The sequence below is a fragment of the Agelaius phoeniceus genome, chromosome 1 (genome assembly GCF_051311805.1).
Source record: "Agelaius phoeniceus isolate bAgePho1 chromosome 1, bAgePho1.hap1, whole genome shotgun sequence".
Taxonomy (NCBI): Eukaryota; Metazoa; Chordata; class Aves; order Passeriformes; family Icteridae; genus Agelaius; species Agelaius phoeniceus.
Window position 1 is genome coordinate 110,651,476 of NC_135265.1, and position 18,307 is coordinate 110,669,782.

The following is an 18,307-nucleotide window of genomic DNA, read 5'->3' on the forward strand; positions in this document are numbered from 1 at the left end:
GCCGACTTGCACACCACCTCAAAGACTGCAGTGCAGATGTAGCTCTAATCCTCAGCAAAGACACTCTTCAATATGCTTATACACCTCAATTTTGCATTTCTGTGCAAAGCCCTTCAGATGAGCAGACGTAGCTTACAGGTGGAGGCACAGTGAAGTTCGCTCCACAAGTTTTTCATACTGCAAATGGTATGAAAATCGCAGACCACAAATGCTACGTAAAACTCTTTCCAAAGAGAAGCACCATTAAAAGCAAAAAATTTCAGACTTGAAATATTGGCTCACTGAGTTTTATGAAGGTTGATTTTGAGTCATATGCAATCCACATTAAGATGATGAATATTTTCCTATAGGGGAGAGACTTAAGCTGCCCTAATCCAACCAACTTGTTACTCCTAATGCCAAAAGGAAATACAGCAACACCCATGCCCTTTGCTTCTGACAAACCACCACTGGAATGACTGGAACACACTGCAACTCTTCCCACAACTTCCATCAAATCCTGTTGCACCAGACCATGCTGTCCAATATCCTCCAGCATTTCATCTTGGCATAGCTGCCTTTGCTGGGGCATTACAGGGAGTGCCAGTTCACGTAATCACCGAAGCCAGGAACACCTAGTTCCAGAACAGCACTTACAGACAAAGCAGAAAACAACGAAGCCCTTCTTTCCTATGCTAGACTTATACCATTCCTTGCAACAGCAGCATATGATTCATCACACTACATTTGTTTTAAGCTTAGGGGTTTGACTAACTGTTTGAAGCACCTTAATACCTTAGATTTTATGGGCACCTTGTGCTTTATTTGAAAGCTAGATGTAATTTAAATGGGGGGGGGGGGGTGTGTGTGGAGGAGAATTTAGTTATAGCACTTGAATTCCAGTTAAGAAAAGACTAATGGTATTTCACCTTCCAATACCTGGACTACATAATTATCCAGGAAGTGTTTATCGAGTTATGTACACAAAGGCTTCACCTCACAAAGTCAAAACTTTAGAAATTGAAACAAAGAGCTAGTACTTTCACACCTTGGATAACAGAGAAGAATATGAACATTTATTAAGCACACAAGAAGTAAGAGCAATGTAATTATTTTCCATCCTAGCAGCCCTAACACACTACCAAGGGTTCAAATGTCTGGTTAAGAACACACAATACACACTACTAAAATGGGTATGATGCTGAACTCTTTATTCATCTCACCCTCTCCCAGGATACTCCTGGGAGCAGGTTTTGCCAAGCTACTGGCTTCCATCTCCAGAAAGGCATGATAATCTTCACAGACACCGTTCAGTAGCTGCAGGTTTTAAATGAATTAAAAGCTTTTTCACTAAAATGTTTCTGGAACACATCTCTGCCAGCAGGGGAAAAGGAAAAAACCAATCCAACCAAAACAAAAACCCAGGAGCAGTGGTTAGTGGCAACCTGTCAATTGTTTTTTTCATTCAATTGTCTTGATGGAAAGAGCAGACTGCACTGTGAAGGTAGAAAGAAGAGGAAGCAAGCAGGAGATGCTACTGGAATTATTCTTGAATGGCAGAACACACAGTATAAACAGTCAAGAGTTTCAAAGCTGTTCAGCACCTCAGGAAGAAATCAAGCCATGTGGATACAATGGATCTTGAGGATATTTGCTGCCAAATCAAACACTTGTCTTGTCTGCCCCATACATAAGAACTATCACCTGCCACACCTCAGTGGACAAGGCAGCCACACCTACAGTTGGCAATCAGATCATGGCCATTACCCAGGGTCTGAGCATATCTGAAACCTCTTTCTGGTCCGTTCAAAAGCTTTGCCCTACTCCCACATGATGCCTTTTAAAGATTTCTTCAATAGCAGACTACTGAGACATGCTGCACTAGCTTAGCAAAAGAAGGAGGTCATTCAAGACAATCAAAGCACGGATAGCAGCATTCAGACCTTTAAAGAATAAGTCTCTTTGTAGTTTCAAAGTATTGTTCAGCTGCACAGATAACCCACATTTGTGTAGTGACGCAATGCAAAATTTTCATTATGTACATGGCCACGCTGTTCTATTGAGTATGATCTTCTTTGATAAGATGTGAGGGTGCTTAGTTTCCAGAACTGGAATCAGCTCTGCAGTAATGTGCTGAACAGAACAATAGTCCCCTGAACAAGACTGGGGCAGACAGTTGTCACCATGAGAAAGTTTTGAAATGGAAGAGAAAAAGAGAACCTGAAATACAACTAAATAAAATCCCTTTGTCCCCAGGAGCAACAGCAGTACAAACTCACTATTCACCCACTACTGATATGCACAGGAGTTCACTTAAGGGTAAGAAAGAAGAAAATCACCTTTTAAATCTGTTACCCATTTTACAGATTTTTCCTTTACAGATTTTTTCTTTATAGCCACCAATTCTGCCACTTCATCTTACAGTACATTTACAATGCGTAAGGAAGAATTTCCTTCACTGCCTTGGTGGCTCACTGAGATCCATCAACTCCTTCACAGGAAAGTTCAGGATGTTTTCACTGCCATGCACAGTAGGGAATCACTTCTCTGTCAGTTGAGGTCAAGTGCCACTGTATGTGATCCCAACAGCACCACCACATTTTTTTTTTTTCCAAGATATCACTTAGGAAAAAAATAAAAACAATCACAGGACCACATGGCCTATTAATCCCATAAACCTTAATCTTTGTACACAAACTGAGAATTTCTGTGAACTCTTCCAGTTCACATTCAGTATATGGGTAAAAAATACCTACGAGCAAAGGCTGATCCTTACTTGTGAAAACATATCAAGACTGTCTGGGAAAAAGGGAGTTCCACTAAGAAAAAAGAATGACAGGCTCTTATGAGTCTGAAGGGAGCAGTAAGCTTACAAAAAAAAGCCTGGCCTAAAGCTCAGCTCTATGCAAAGCAATATTTTCTCGATCTTAACCTTGATAGCATTTCTCTTTTACCCTCCAAAATTATCCTTAGAAAAATAATTACCAGAAATCTAAAGCCCTGAGATCACCAGGCACAACATCATTTATGCACTAGCAACAAGACACAGTCCCAGCTTCGCCATCAGCTTTTTCTCCTGATGGTCTGAGGAGAGCCAAGCCCAGGCTCACGTGCAGCCCTGGTTCTCAGAGGCCAGCCATGCTCACCTTTTGCCCCGTTGCAAAAACCACACTGCGATAAGATCTCTTTCTGCTGCGGGTTCCCAGAGCAAAATCTTTCCCCCACTGCACCCACCCACAGGTCTCTCACTGGGGTGGTATTCAGCTGTGACAATGCAAATCGGGACTAGGGGGCACACAGCGGGGAGGACAGGAAAAACACAGCACAAAGCACGTTCCTCTCTTGCTCTTCAAGTCTTGCTTCTTTTCATCTGAAAGAGCCCACTCAGTGAATTCCACAGTGTGAGATCAAGTCCATGCATTTTCTCTGGTAGGGTGTTCAAGCACTTTTTAGCAGTTTTGTATCTGAATTATCATCTAGAAATATTTAAGTTGTTATGGAGGTTGGGAAAAAAACGCATACAAAACCCATTTGCTCCCTTCAAAGTGACAAGTTTGGGTTTCTTTCAGTCTATTTGTTCAATTAATATAACAATGTTCACCAGGAAAACAATAAAACACATGAACACATTGAAACCAAAAAAATTTGATTTATGACTTAACAGTACCCAAAAGCATAACCTGAAACACAACTAGTCTTAAAATTAAAAATAAAAAAAAAAACTGAAAAGTTTTTCAGGTTTTCAAACTCTGAAAAAAACCCCAAACCCCAGAAGTTGATATATTTATCATTTTTAGATGGATAAGGTAGGCATGAATGCCTAACTACTTCCAACTATATCTTGATGTAACAAAAGACTACTTCCTCCCATACCATCAAGAAAAACCCTCCCTTCTCAGCAGAGGACCAAATTTAGTACACATAAATATTTCATAACTTCATCCTGTCAAGAAATCAAACTGAATTACTTAGGGCAATTTTCCAGGAGCTGCACATCCAAGCTCGAAGAATAAAACTGAACTGATCATACCCATTCTTCCGCTTCATACTGAAAGGCCAGAAGGTGAAGCAACAGTGCAAAACTGGACATCTTGTGTGGTGTCATCTAAGAACATTATCCACCAAGTGCTAAACTCCATGAAGAAATGTAGAAACAACACAGTAAGACTGGCATCTTCTGTAGAGAATACAGCTCCAGCTTTACAATCCTCTCCTACATCCTGGTTTGCCAGAAGAAACAGATTCTGGCTTTCACAAAGCCTCGTGAAAAATGAAACAACAGCCAAGAAACAACTTGCTGCTACAGACATAGGCCAACCACAGAATCAAAAGGTGACTGAAGACAGACATCTACAGGTGGTTTGATTTCCAACAGCATGAACACATGCAGCTTCCACTGACCTGAAGAGGAATTCAGCACCTGAAGAAGACACGAGGGCATTTCTGTGCAAACAAACCCTGACCCAAAGATAAGAGCCACACCCTGATAAAACTGGCAGACAACACTGCCTTGCTAACAGAGGTAGCCTTAAACTTCCGAAGCACTGGATGACACACATTTGGATTGGCCTCTGCATTTATTTTCTTCAGCGTTGCATCAAGAAATTTTCCAATAGAGCTCCACTTGTTAACGTTGCAAGACAAGAACTGGGATGCAGAGCAACCAGCCCGTAACAGCCCGTGCTCCAGTCAATTCCACAAGCATTGCACATTCCCAACTTTCCTCCTTTAGAAGGCTATGCACTGATTCATGGCTGCTTTCTCTTATTGCAAGACAAGCTTCTCTGGAAAAAGGAAAAGCAATCTCTTCCTATCCCCAAGACCATGGCGTCTGCGTTCTTTATAAAATATTGATTTGTCTGCTGTCTGTAGTGCCCCAAGTTAAAAGTACATGCATTTGAGTAGGTAAAACCAGACCCACGAGCTGCTGAACCAGGCAGTCCTAAATCAGCTCCAACCAGAAGCCCTTCACACAGAGCCCCACCTGAGCCTGCCTCCTGGCAGGGCTTAGTGCAGGGCTGAACCACTACAGCAGGACACCCACACCAACAGCTGCCTCCTGTCTGGCCATCTCAGGGCATGGGCAGAAGAGCTCGGGTCTGTTTACATCCACTTGCCTGTGCATATGCTCTTAAATGTGGCACATAGGACAAAGAAGCCTTTGCACAAATGCCACATCTTTGTCTCCCCAACAATTATGGGATATTCCCATCAACAGCTCCAACACAAGGACTCCCCTCCAGAAAAACCCCAAGAGCTGCCTGCTTCAAAAGCCATAAACTTTCTCTACCCACAAAGCTTTTTCAGGTACCTTCCAACGAAGAAAGACAAGAGGAGTTTGGAGACAATTTGGAGGTGCAACACACAGAGAGGGAAATTAATAAGTCATCAATATATATACATCCTGTTACAGCCTGAGTCAGTGCCAGGAGCCTCAAGTAAATTAACAGCCTTAAGTGCAGTGACTGGAGGCCATCTTAGCTGCTCCTAGTGACAGGAGGTATTACCACGAGGAACTCCTTAACATACCAGCTTTGCCATTCTCACAGGACAACATACATTTGACAGTATGATGAACAGGCAGATGCAGTTAAAAAAAAGCAAAAAACCCCTTTTCTTTAACCTGCTCCTGAGTACCAGCTCTGAGGAAGTACTATGAGTGAAAGGAAAAATACTGCATAATCCAGGGGCAAAGTCAAAAATCATCACTGCAGTATGGAAATTGCAGTTAAGTAATAAAACAGTCTTGGTCTTGACCTGTACACTGGGAAGTAACAGAGGATAATGCCTGCGCTCATTTTTAACTTTTCAAATCAATACAAAACTTGATAAATCAATAGCTGTTCTATTATATTGTAAAAGTACATGGTGACTTCATAAGCTAATGAATTAAAAAGCCTAGATTTTTTTTACAATTTGTGAGTTATCTTCTGCATTCCTTTAGAGTGCTGGACAGTTTTCATGGAGCTACCATGCACATACATACACATTATTACAAAGCAGCTGTCTGAGCCTTTATAAAAAAATTCCCATATTTCCCTGGTTCTCTGTGCCGACACATTACTTTTCAAGGCATGGATCTAGGAACGGTAAAACGGTGCTGTCATAGCTGTTCTGTCAGACCTGATTCATATTTCCTGGAGTAAACAAAAAGCTGCACACTTGGAAACGGCAGGTGAGCACCCAAGTGAACTGTAATAAAAAGTTGTCTGGAGACTGCAAAGGCTTCATATGTTACTCCTTTTTTTTTTTTTTTTTTTTTTTTTTTACAGGTCCGTGGCCTTCTTAGGGAATTGTAACACAAGGGATTTAGCCCACTTGGCTATTTTGTATCCCTTCTTATTTGGCCTTGTTGTAGCATCACTTCATCAAAACCCCGGGTCTCCAGTGCTGAAAGTGCCCTTCCACGCTTAATTTGGGAGGGCGAGGACCTCTCTCAGTGGGGCAGGCTGCCGACAGCAAAGCGGCTGCACCGAGCTGCCCTCCGCACCCGCGGAGGGGGCACGGGGGCACATTACCCAGATATGTTGGTACACAGCAAGGCGGATTCCGCAGCGAGCGGGAGCCTCGCACCGAGCCCCGGCAGCGGCGGATCCAGTCCGAGGAGCGCCGGGAGAGCGCTCCCGGGAGCCGCGGGAGGCACGGGGCGCTCCCGGGACCGCGTCCGGCAGCCCGCCCGCAGCCCGGCGCCCTCCCGGCCCCGCTCCCCGCCCCACGCACCGCTGTCCAGCCGGGCGATCTGGGGCAGCCGGTAGGTGCTGACGAGCAGGTCCAGGGGCACGGCCACCGCGCTCCACTTCACGTCCTTGAGATTGCAGCCCAGCGGCGGGCCGGGGTCCATCTTCCCGGCCCGGGAGGGGAGGGAGCAGCCAGACAGGCAGCGCCGGCGGGGTGCTCCCACCCGGCGGGACGGCTGCCAGCGGGGCGGGCGGCGGAGGGGGCGCCGGGAGGGAGGGAAGGAGGGAGGGAGCGGGGCTCGCTCCGCGCCAGGCGCCCGGGACGCGCGGGGCTAGGCAGAGAGGGAGGCCCGCCGGGCGCCCGCTGCTGCTGCTGCGGCGGCTGCTGCTGCCTCTGCGGCTGCTGCTGCTCCCGCCGCCCCCCGGGACCGGCTGGGGCCGCCCGCCGCCGCCGCCGCGCCTGGCCCAGGAAGCGCCATCCCAGCACTGACTAATCAACAGGGTGCGAGCAACGCCTGCGCAGCTGCCGCTCCTCCCCGCGCCGAAAAGGAAAGTGCCGGGCTGCCCGCCCGCCCGCCCGGCGCGGAGAGCCACAGCCAGAGCCAGAGCCAGAGCCAGAGCCTGCCAGAGCCGCCCAGCCCGTCCCTCTCACTCCACCCTCCGACCGCTCGCCCGACGTGCAGCCCGCACTTGGGCTATGCATCTCTTATTTTAGTTTTCACCTGTGAGTCATGTATATACGTGTGAGTTCATGCATACAGGCTGTGCACTGTTACTGCACACGCAGGTATTACACACATTGCGTATTCAAAGGTCTTCACACCATGGGAAGGTTTGCAGATATTCGTTCTTCAAAGTGGCTTCTGTGATGAAATCTTATATGATCTTCGTAAGATATTTTATTTAATGTTATCCTTTATTTTATGCATTTTGATCTCCAGGCTGCCAGACTGCAAAAACTCTGGGAAGTGAAACCAGCAAAACTCCTGGGTGGTTGCACTGTACTGTGTTCAAGTTTATTTTGCTCCCTTCTGTGTCAAAACTGTTTATTTTATTGCAGCAAACTTGGCTACATTTAAGCCTTTACTGTTGACTAGAGAAATAAAAGTGCCTTGCAGTGATTAGCGAAACGACTGACAACATCCACAGCCAACATCTCTCTCCAGGCTCCAGCTTCTCTATCTATCCTTGAGACTACCGGGGATGGCAGAGCTCCGGGAGGAGCTGTGGCTCCAGAGCCCTCCCGCAGCTCACCCTTCCTCATGGCCTGGGTAAAGGGCCAGACACTGCTGCGTGCCTTTGTCACTGCTGGTGGCACAGCACTGCCAGCACGAGGAGGGCTGAGACAGACGCGCTCTTGTTCTGCTCTGCCGCAGAGACTGGGACTTTATCCATGGCCTCCAAGATGAAACAAAGCCCGTGGAAACTAGTCGACATAGGAGATTACAGAAAACCCAAGTTATCTTGCTTTATGTGGATCAAGGTTGGCTTGAAGCTCATCCTACTGAGGGTCCATGGTTTAGCTCTAAAGTGTGGCACTGGATTTTCCCAACACTATGAAAAACCTTCGTTCTTTACAAAGAAGGTTTTTCTGCTGTTAGATCCTACCTACCAGAATAGATAGCTTTTAAGATTTTTTAAAATTTACCTTGAAAATATATTTCTTTTCAAAATATTTCTCCTGTTACCAAGTTCACCAAATGCTTTTCAGCAACATCAGTGAATCAAGCTATTGAAGTGCAAAGCAATATCACAGACTGGCTCAGTTTGGGAGGGACCACATTGGATCATCTGGTCCAACGTCTGTGCTCAAACAGGGTCATCCCAGAGGACATGGCACAGGATTGCATGCAGACAGTTCTAGAATAGCTCCATTGAGGGAGGTTCCACAACTCCTCTGGGAAATCTGTTCCAGTCCATGGTCACTTACACAGTAAAGAAGGCCTTCCTGACATTCAGGGGGAACTTCCCGTGCCTCGGTTTCTGCCTGTTGCGTCTTGTCCTATTTGCTTGGCATCACCCAGAAGAGCCTGGCTCCATCCTCTTGACAGCCTCCCTTCAGGCACTTTATAAACATTTTAAAGTCCCCTCAGTTATCTCTTCTCCCTTCTCAAGGCTAACAGGCCTGGCTTCCTCAGCCTGTCCTCATAAGAGAGATGCTCCAGCCCCTCATTCATCTTTGTTGCCCTTCACTGGACCATCTCTAGAAGCTCCATGTCTCTCTTGTATTGAGAACTGGACACGGCACTCCAGATGTGGCCTTACCAGGGCTGAGTAGAGGGGCAAGATCATCCCTGGATCAGCTGGCAATGGTGTTCCTAATGCACCCCACGATACCATTGGCCTTCCTGGCCATCAGGGCACCCTGCTGGCTCATGGACAGCTCGTTGTCCACCAGGACCCTCAGGTCCTTCTCCTCAGAGCTGCTTCCCAGCAGGTATCAGCCACTCCACACATCTCTGTGTCATCAGTGAACTTGAGCACTGTTGCTAAGAGCATTATTGCTGAAATATGGAATGCATGGGTTTAGCTCATTCAGGTTTGATGAGGTTTCCAGGTGCAGTATGTAAAATGAAGCAGATCGGATCAGACTGAGATTCACCAGGACTTGAAGCACTAGTCCGTCAGGAATTGTTCTTAAACACTATCTTGAGTACCATTAATTCCAGGAGAGATACCATCTCACAGCATGTGTCTCTCTCAGACATCATGCACTTCTGCTGTCTGGGAAGAAAAGCATCTTTCATGCAGAAATAGTTACTGTTGATTTTTCTTGAAACATTTTTTCATTCTTCTGTACTAGATGTCCTAGGGCCTTTAATCTGCCTTCCTATAACTGTGTTTGTGCTCTCTCCAACCCGTGAAAAAACCAGCCCACTCTGAACCATTTTACTGGAACAATGTGCATTTAAAAAAATTGTAACTTCTAGATACTATCTAAATTTCATTCAGTTGTCTCCAGGCAGAGAGTTCATAATGCTCACTAATATTTAAATGTCTTGCTCTTGGAGTCACTTTGTTATGTGTCCTAACTGTACTCCAGCTCCACCTCCTTGGAATATATTCTAATAGTACATAAATGGCATTCAAATCACCAGCACATAACAGAAATTTCTTGTTCTAACTGCGCCTTATGTATAATTAACACTTTAGAGATAATTTTCCTGATGTCTAGCAATGCCTTAGTGTGATCTCTTAGCAGTCTCCTACTGGTGTAAAATGCTAATGAAGCCACCAGACCTGAAGAGCAAATCTACCCTAGGGCCAGGGCCTCAGTTTCACAACATCTTAGTTTTTGTCTATGTGCCTTTCAGGTGGTGTTCAGGGACAGTCTTTATGAATCAACAGAAAATTCTTGCCATAAAACCCCATAAGCAGTGGCAAAATGACCCAGAATAATCCCTGAAATTATTCTTAAATGCATTTTGAATTGACTTGTACATTGATTTCACAACACATTTATGCAACAGTCTGTCAAATCTGTAGTATGTATGTATTCCACTGCCAGTAACATTATTTTTAAACCATTTCATCCTCAGTTCATATATGTGTTAACATCTGAAAGGGAACTGTTCACAACAAATTCATTTTAGTATGAGTCTGGTAACATGCTTTACAGTGTTGTGTGCATACATCAAATGAAACTGAGCTTTATACAGTAAGTTTCATGGGAAACCATAATATTTGGTATTTCTTCAAGAAAAGCCCCAATAATTTGCATTCCTTGTTCCTATATTTTTGTTTTTATACCAAAGGCCCAATTTTTCCAATATTTACAAATAAAGTGGGACATAACAGAAGATGCAGTGATCATTTCAGACATCCTAAATTTCTTCCTCTGAATCTCAGAATTATAAAATTATTTCAGTTGGAACAGACCAGCAAGATCATTGAGCACAACCTTTGACCGAATACCACTTTGTCAACTAAACCACAGCACTAAGTACCACAAGTTATTTCTTGGAACACTTCCAGGGATGGTGTCTCTACCTCCTCTCTGGGCAGCCTGTTCCAATGCTTAACAACCCTTTCCATGAAGAAATTTTTCCTGATGCCCAACCTGAACCTTTGTTGGCCCTTTCTAGTTAGAGTGGTGTTTATTCCCCACTGGCACACTCTTGTACTCTACATTGAGTATCTTTGGAAAAAGGCAGGTGTTTTGCTCCAGGAGATGTGAAAAGGAGAGCACCTACAAAAACCTGCCATGGGAACCTGAGTATCTGCACCTCCCTCAGGTGGGACTGGATCAAACCTAAGCACAAGTAGTAGGAAACTCTGCAGGAAGGAAAAATGCATTGAAGGAATTCCTTACTTGAAATTCTCATTAGCTATAAAGAGAAGAAATCAAAATTACAAGTTAATCTGACCCTTTTAAATATATTTTCATTGTTAGAAAAAGAAGGAGGAATTACATGGATGCTTAAATCTAGAAAGCCAGTAGATGAACTGTGAGTTTAGGACAGCTGAAAGTTTATCATAGAACTACTGTTGAAAGGCAAAACTTCAGAATTTGATCTATACAGAGGAGGGAAAGGAAGTGAGATAAAGATTAAGTTGGATGATCCATGAGATCTTCAATGACCTGAAATAAAATAGAAAGTAGGTCAAATTACTAAATTATTAATAAATATATAGATTATGTATGGACAAACCCTGAAAGCTCCCAGAAAGTTGGAAAATTGGATTTTAAAGATAGCAAGCCTGTTGATAAGATGCATAGTAACAATACTAAGGAAAAAATGGTCTCTTATTCCACAGAGGGGAAACTATTTAATCATCACTGGTGATGCTGATACTTTCAACTTCATCCTTGAATTTTAGAAGGCAAATTGATTTCACTCTACCACTACCAACAGAAGTCTAAGGTGAGAAAAAGGAACAAATAAACTGGAAAATACATAGACAAATTAAAGATTCTTGGACAGACTGAACCTGGTGAAACTCCTTTATGTTCAAATTACGTTAAAATTGCTACTGATTATTTCCAAGAATTAGTAGAATGAGGTTCCAGAAAACACAAAAGGAATTGCATCTCTCTCAAAGGAGGGAAGGAAATACCAAACTGCTCTAATATACAAACTGATCAAGTGAATTTCTACTAAATAAAGGTGTTTTAACAGGCTTTGTGGATGGGGAGAAAGACTGAGGATCATAAGAGCTTCTTATAATGTGTTCCTATTACAAAAGCAACTCCAAATGAACAGTCTAGGCAATATAAATATGAAATTATTTGGAAATAATTAATACTACAAAGCTGAAAGGATACATCAAACAGAATTTCACTTAGATCCATCTTGGATCTAGAACTATCCAGGACCTTCATCAACATCATTGATGAGTGAACAGAGTGCACTTCTTTTGGAGACAGTATTTATAGGAAGAGCTCCAACTATCTTGGAGCACATTACAATTCAGAGGGATCTTGGCAGACTGGAGCAACTGAAATGCCACTGAACAAGGAGAAACAGAAGGTTTTACACATCCAAAGGAATAATCAACTGCACAAGTAGGTAGCAGGATAAAAAAAAGCAGTTCTATGGATCACAAGTGGTGCTAGGCTACCTAGTGTTATGCTGATGCTGTAATGCATAAATAGGAGTATCACAAGTAAGATAATGAAAACACAATTTAAATCTATCCGTTTTTATTTAAACTGGAATAGTCGGCTCTATTTGAGGTCTACAATCCAGGATAGCTGAGAACCAACTGAAGAACCCTAAGAGGAGGGAGACAAAAAGGGCAAAAATTCTGAAAATCCAAACTACAAGGGAAGGTAGGAAGGTTGGGAATTCTTGAGAGAGAGAAAGGAAGAGAAGAGAAGAGAAGAGAAGAGAAGAGAAGAGAAGAGAAGAGAAGAGAAGAGAAGAGAAGAGAAGAGAAGAGAAGAGAAGAGAAGAGAAGAGAAGAGAAGAGAAGAGAGAAGAGAAGAGAAGAGAAGAGAAGAGAAGAGAAGAGAAGAGAAGAGAAGAGAAGAGAAGAGAAGAGAAGAGAAGAGAAGAGAAGAGAAGAGAAGAGAAGAGAAGAGAAGAGAGCAGGTAGAGGTGTTCGCCTGCATCAAGAGGAAAGGGAGAACCTACTTTCCATGTATACCAGTTAGGTTAGGTATTAGGAAATTTCCTGCTAACCAGACCTGTTAAGTAAGGACTGTTGCCACTCAGAGACACTCTGAAATCTCTACCACTGCAGGTCTCTGACCAGCTTCTTGCATTTCATCAGGGGCAGCTGATCAGAGGTTGAGATATGATGAGAACCCAGACAGACTCTCAAAATCCCTTCCAGCACTATTTCCTCCCTCTGCTATGGTTTTAATGAAGGCAGGGACTATCCTTTGTTCCTTGTTTTCATATTTTGTGAAAAGCACTAGCTTCAGTGACTGGCCATGATGAGTAGTCAGGAGCAGCTGTAAATACAAAGCCCAGCCCATCCTTTTGTAACATTTCTGCAGGCACACTAACTGGGCTAGGGGTGTATAAACCTGGCACTATGCTCAGGCACATTTGGTCCCACGTGCTCCATTTGAGCTCCCTTTCTCAATACCAAATTTAGTAATATTTTGATATTATTACAATCTGCAAACAGCCCTCAAGAAGAACCAAGAGTATTTCAGAAGATTAGTGGCATTTCAGAACAGTAAGCCAGTGGGGCTAGTTACTTTGGATGTGCTGGGATGGATCTGCACTACAGCATTAGTCCTTTAAAATGATGATAAAACAACCACATCTCCTATGCAAGGAGACAAAAAGAAGACAGTATAGTCGCCACAATTCTTTAGATTTCTTGACCTATGTTTTCTTTTTGCTTATCTTGCAGGTTTGAGTTGTGCTTGCTTTGCTTTTGATTAAAGAAAAAGTAACCAGCATCCTAATTCTGTCCTTGTTTAAAATTAGATAAGATATTCTCCACAGATTTTAAAGATATTACAAGTCTGTATAAAACAAATCTACGTGAGCAGAATCAGATACCTCCTCTATTTACACTTTGAGAAAACAACATAAATACAATAAACACAATATCAAAGAAAGCCTTTCATTGTGATCATCTGTGACAAAAAGAACATTTGAAAATGCAGGTATGCGGCTAACACGTAAATTATTTTAAGGAATTATGAAATTTAAATAACAGAAACATTATTCTTATTACTTGATGCTAGATGTATTCTGTTGTTCCATGCTTTCAGAATTCTTAGGAAGGTCCAGCAACATACTCTAGTGGAAGGTGTCCCTGTCCATATCAGGGAGGCTGGAACTAGATGATCAAGCTCTCTTCCAACCCAAACCATTCTATGACACCAATCTTTATATGGTTTATCCCTTTCTTTCAGACATCACCTTTGCAGAGTCCCTATTCAAGGGTATTAAAGTAGCATGTATGTGTCTGAAATTAGTATAAAAGAAACCAAGCCAAAAGTTCTCTGAGACTTGTCTTAAGGGATTGCAGTAAATATCAGGTACTTAAAGAGATGTTATATGATTTCATATATCAGAAGGTTGCTTGTGTGATGATGTCAATGTTCATTGTATTGCAAATCTGGTATAAATAACACACAAAAAAAGTGAAGGGTATTTTTTTAATAACAGAAAATTAGTACACTTAAGACTTCATTTCTGCAAACATTTACATTCAAGCACTGTCACCCTGTAAAGCACCTAATAATTCCTAAATCAGATAGCTGTTTTATCTTCACATTAAAAATATGAAAATATAATATAAACATATAAAAAAATTTGGTGACAATGTCTGTGTAATGCTTAAACACTGTATTTTTGGATTACAGGCTCACTTTTAAAATCTTATATGTTCCTTTGTAACACTTGATATTTCCTGAAGAGAAAACTGAATAAGAAACAGTATTTTAGAATGCACAGCAGGTTCTCTTCTTAGTTTCATTTAGAGATACAACGTCTAAGTCATGTAATACACCGGATTTCTGAAAAACAAACAAAAGCAAACACTTCATTAAGATAACTAGAACACAACGGTTGAAAAGTTTGCTTTTTCACATACTTTAATGTAAAATATTTGGTGCAGTCACTGGATATGTTTTTCCTTTGAATATTTAATTAAATTATTCAAGTTTTCTAATAAATTAGATGGAAACTGATGCCTACACAAGTCCCATTTGGCATCTTTACATTCTTTAGCTGCCTCAAACACCTCTCCTAAATCTGAAGGGAACAGAAAATGTCTTTTGAGGAGTCACTACAAACCATACGTGCCAATCCTGTAAATCTTTACTCACATGAACTGTTCTATAAGTACAGGTTCTTCTGTTGACTACAAATTTTAGCTAATTTTCAGTTAAGTACCATTGTCTTTGAAGTATTGAGCATGGGTTGGAAAAGTACAGTTGAAAGGAACAGGTAATACAGAATATTAGTACTCACTAAAGAAAATGCACAGGCTATTAACTATTATAAAGGATGTTAACTTGTTTTGTGAAATTCAGTAAAATTCTGTTTTCTTGCCTCTATTTAATAACCAGGAATACCCCCAAATGGAAACAGCTCAGTCTTTATCATGATAAACTATCAAAATAGCACTCCACCCTTGTAAAACATTTATGTACTGATTGCAAAAGCAGATTGTAACAAAAATGAAAATCATCAAAACCAGGACTCTTCCTTTCAGCAATGAACTCAACTAGATAATTAATGTTGACCAGAGAAACAATCAAACCCAGTTGTGCAATGCAGAACATGTTGCAATCTTGTTCTCTGAAACTATGAACACTGAACCCTGAACTAGGGCACAAAGACACACAGGATATTGTCACATGCCCAGGAAAATGAAAGCCCCAACTTTTCTACCTGCCACTCTGCTGCCTGTGTCTTGGCAGGTTTAGCAACCAAGCACAGAGAAATAAGTACAACCTCTGGATTCACCACATTCCTCTCTCAACCCAAACCCAACAGCCATAAACAACCATGTCTGACAATAAAGAAAGCTTCCAACAATCTAAGCTGAATGAATGAAATCCAAAGCACAGGAGAAAAAGAAAGGAAGAAGGGAAAAAAGGGCATAATGTAGTACAGTACTAATCATGATTCAGAATTGAAAACTTACACATAGAAAGTCACAGGGTAGTTGAACACTGACTACATCCAGAAAGCTTCATCTAAAATTACTCAGCTGCATCAGAATGAGGGTAAAATATGAAGTCTCCCCCATGCTACAAATAAGCTTTATGCCTCTTTGGCTAAGAATATTCATCACTTCTTAAAATTCTGGAGAAGATGCATGGAATTGGGTTCCTTTTTCCTTCTGTAGCCATAGTTCCAGCTCTTCCAGAGTGTTGGCCTCGTTGTGCCAGAGCTGTCCCCACAAAGAGTGGCTGAGCTCATTCCTCCCTGAGGCTGCAGGGACCCAGGGAGGCTTCCACAGTGCATAGTGCTGGGGGGAGAACATTAAACATCTGGGAAGGGATCAAAAGTGATGGATAGAGGAAGGAGCAGAGGGCAGGAAATGTATAGTGGTGTCTAATCCCCAGGATGGATGCTGAAGCTGTCATCAGCAAAATTATTAGCAAATATGGTCTGACTAGAATATCTGAAGACTGTTGCTTACTGATTTTAGAAATTTCTTGTCATAATGAATTCTCCACATAAGGAAGAAATACAGCAGGTGCACTTTTACTTGGGGTTCTTTGTCTGTTTTGGGTTTTTTGGCTTTTTTTAAATTTATTTTTTGAGTGGGAAGGACCAAAAGGCATAGCATTTTTATTACCCTTGAGAATTCCTAGAAATACCAACATGCAGCATTATAGCTTCTGATTAGTTTTAACTTTTTACACAGGTGTGGCTATTATGATTTCTGCTAGGCAGAGACAGTATTTGGTAGTCTGCAAGCATAGACAGTACATTTTTGTAAAATAATTTTTTATGAAAATCTTTTTAAAAGAGGGAGCAAGGCAGATTCAAAATTACACAAACATAACCTTGTCATCTCAAAAAATAAGATACCACTCTGGTTTAGAGATAAGATTTTGAGGGGAAAATAAAAGCTTTGGAAGACAATGGTACAGTAAGAAATTTAATTTCACTCAATTGAGACCAAGAAATAACACTGAGCATTGATTGTTGTGAACATCAACTAAATAGGTTTTGTTTCACCCATGCTTTTTCTGGAGAAAACAATCAGTTTAGGTAGTAAAAGAGCTCTAGAAAAATCCCCATTTGAATTACCCTGTGACTTTCTATGTGTAAGTTTCAAAATTCAAGTTTCACTTACTTAGAGGAAACAGCAGGTAATTTGAAGATGTTGCAGATTGTACTTCAAGACCAAACTTCCAGTCAAAGGGGAGAAACTTACATTTCCTTAAACACTAAGGATACTAATTTGCATCCTTAGCATTTTACTACTCAATAGTACTTTTAGATGGTAAGTAAGCTCTTCATGTATCCTTGGCAAGGATCCAGTTAAGTGATTAAGAATGATGAAACATATTTGATAATGAAACAGTTCTTACAATCTCTAAAATCATTATTTGTTAGTTCATCTACAAACTAGCCAGGACAGACAGACAAGAACCACCACTCCACAAATAAAGAACAGTCATTTTAAAATTAATTTAAAAGTTGAGGACTATTAATCACTTCAGTTTGTAAGACTGTTCCATATAGGGCCTTTGTGAAGCAAATAAGGGTCTGGGATCCATTTAAGCAAATGTGCTGCACACATATTTAAAAAGTGCACGTTCATAATCTAAAGAGATACGTCAAGTCCTGCATAAAGCATTGAAGCCACGATCAGATTTGGGCAATCCCACGTAGTGCTCAGCCTCAGCCAAGCCTTGGGAGAGGTGGGGCACCCCCTCTCCCGAAATTACAGCAGGGAGGTATGCAAATCTCCCACCTGTGAGAACAAGGCAGGCAGCATTCCTCCTCCAGGGCTCCATGAACACCAACACTTCCAGCTCACATTTCAGCTCAGCTGCTTGGAACTCACTGCTCCACAAGTCAGCCAACAAACAGCCAAAAACTGAAAAGGTGAGAAGAACCAAAATGGTACCAAGAAGCTGGAGTTTCCACTTCAGTATCTTGGGCAAAGTGAGGTTTTGAAAATACCGCCACGGACACAGATGCCTCTGTACCCTGCAGTGATTTCAGTAAGATGTTGAAATTTCCTGCTATTAAATACTAGTTTTTCCTGTTAAATAGTGCAGCAGACATGTCTCACCTAACTGGGAGGCATCTCTGCAAGCCAGTTTTAAACTTCCTGCTTAAAACTTCCCTTCTGGCTGTCTCTCCTGCCCACTTCTAAGCAGAATTTGTATCACTGGCATGCAATAGATACCTAGACACAGGAATTGTGATGAGATGGCTCAGTTACCTTTTTTTTTTTTTTTTTTTTTAATCAAGGCAAGAAAGCTAGGGTAGAATACAAAGGAAAATGTAATGAAAAAAACCCAACAACCTCTCTGAAAGTTTTCTAATGGAGTAAATATATAAATCTTCATTAATCTCAGCTGCACATTCCTTGCTGAAAACCTACTCAGGTAATGGTGGATCCACCTTCTCTAGCACCAGTTTTTGGTATTTTGATACTGGTTAAGTTATTTTGAAGGTGGGGCTCACTGTGGGTTTGAAAGAGTGACAGGATTTTACTTTATCCATATCATGTTCCCAGTCAAAGTCAGACCTAGAGTGCTTGCT

At 41.9% G+C, this 18,307-nt stretch overlaps 2 protein-coding genes across 3 annotated transcripts in view; both read right to left on the bottom strand.

The window, feature by feature from the left end:
- The window catches only part of GAREM1 (GRB2 associated regulator of MAPK1 subtype 1), a 102,450-nt gene extending 95,246 nt beyond the window's left edge, over nt 1–7,204 (bottom strand). Inside the window, exon 1 of the mRNA XM_054640768.2 lies at nt 6,700–7,204. Within this exon, the coding sequence (XP_054496743.2) occupies nt 6,700–6,820 (121 nt within the window). The 5' untranslated portion in view covers nt 6,821–7,204. The remainder of the gene's footprint in view (nt 1–6,699) is intronic.
- A 7,005-nt stretch (nt 7,205–14,209) lies between these two features.
- LOC129125906 (ras-related protein Rab-10-like) overlaps nt 14,210–18,307 on the bottom strand; it is a 32,688-nt gene continuing 28,590 nt past the window's right edge. For both annotated transcript variants that reach the window (XM_077191247.1, XM_054641610.2), the window contains one exon: nt 14,210–14,583. In XM_077191247.1, the coding sequence (XP_077047362.1) occupies nt 14,509–14,583 (75 nt within the window). In that variant the 3' untranslated portion in view covers nt 14,210–14,508. The remainder of the gene's footprint in view (nt 14,584–18,307) is intronic.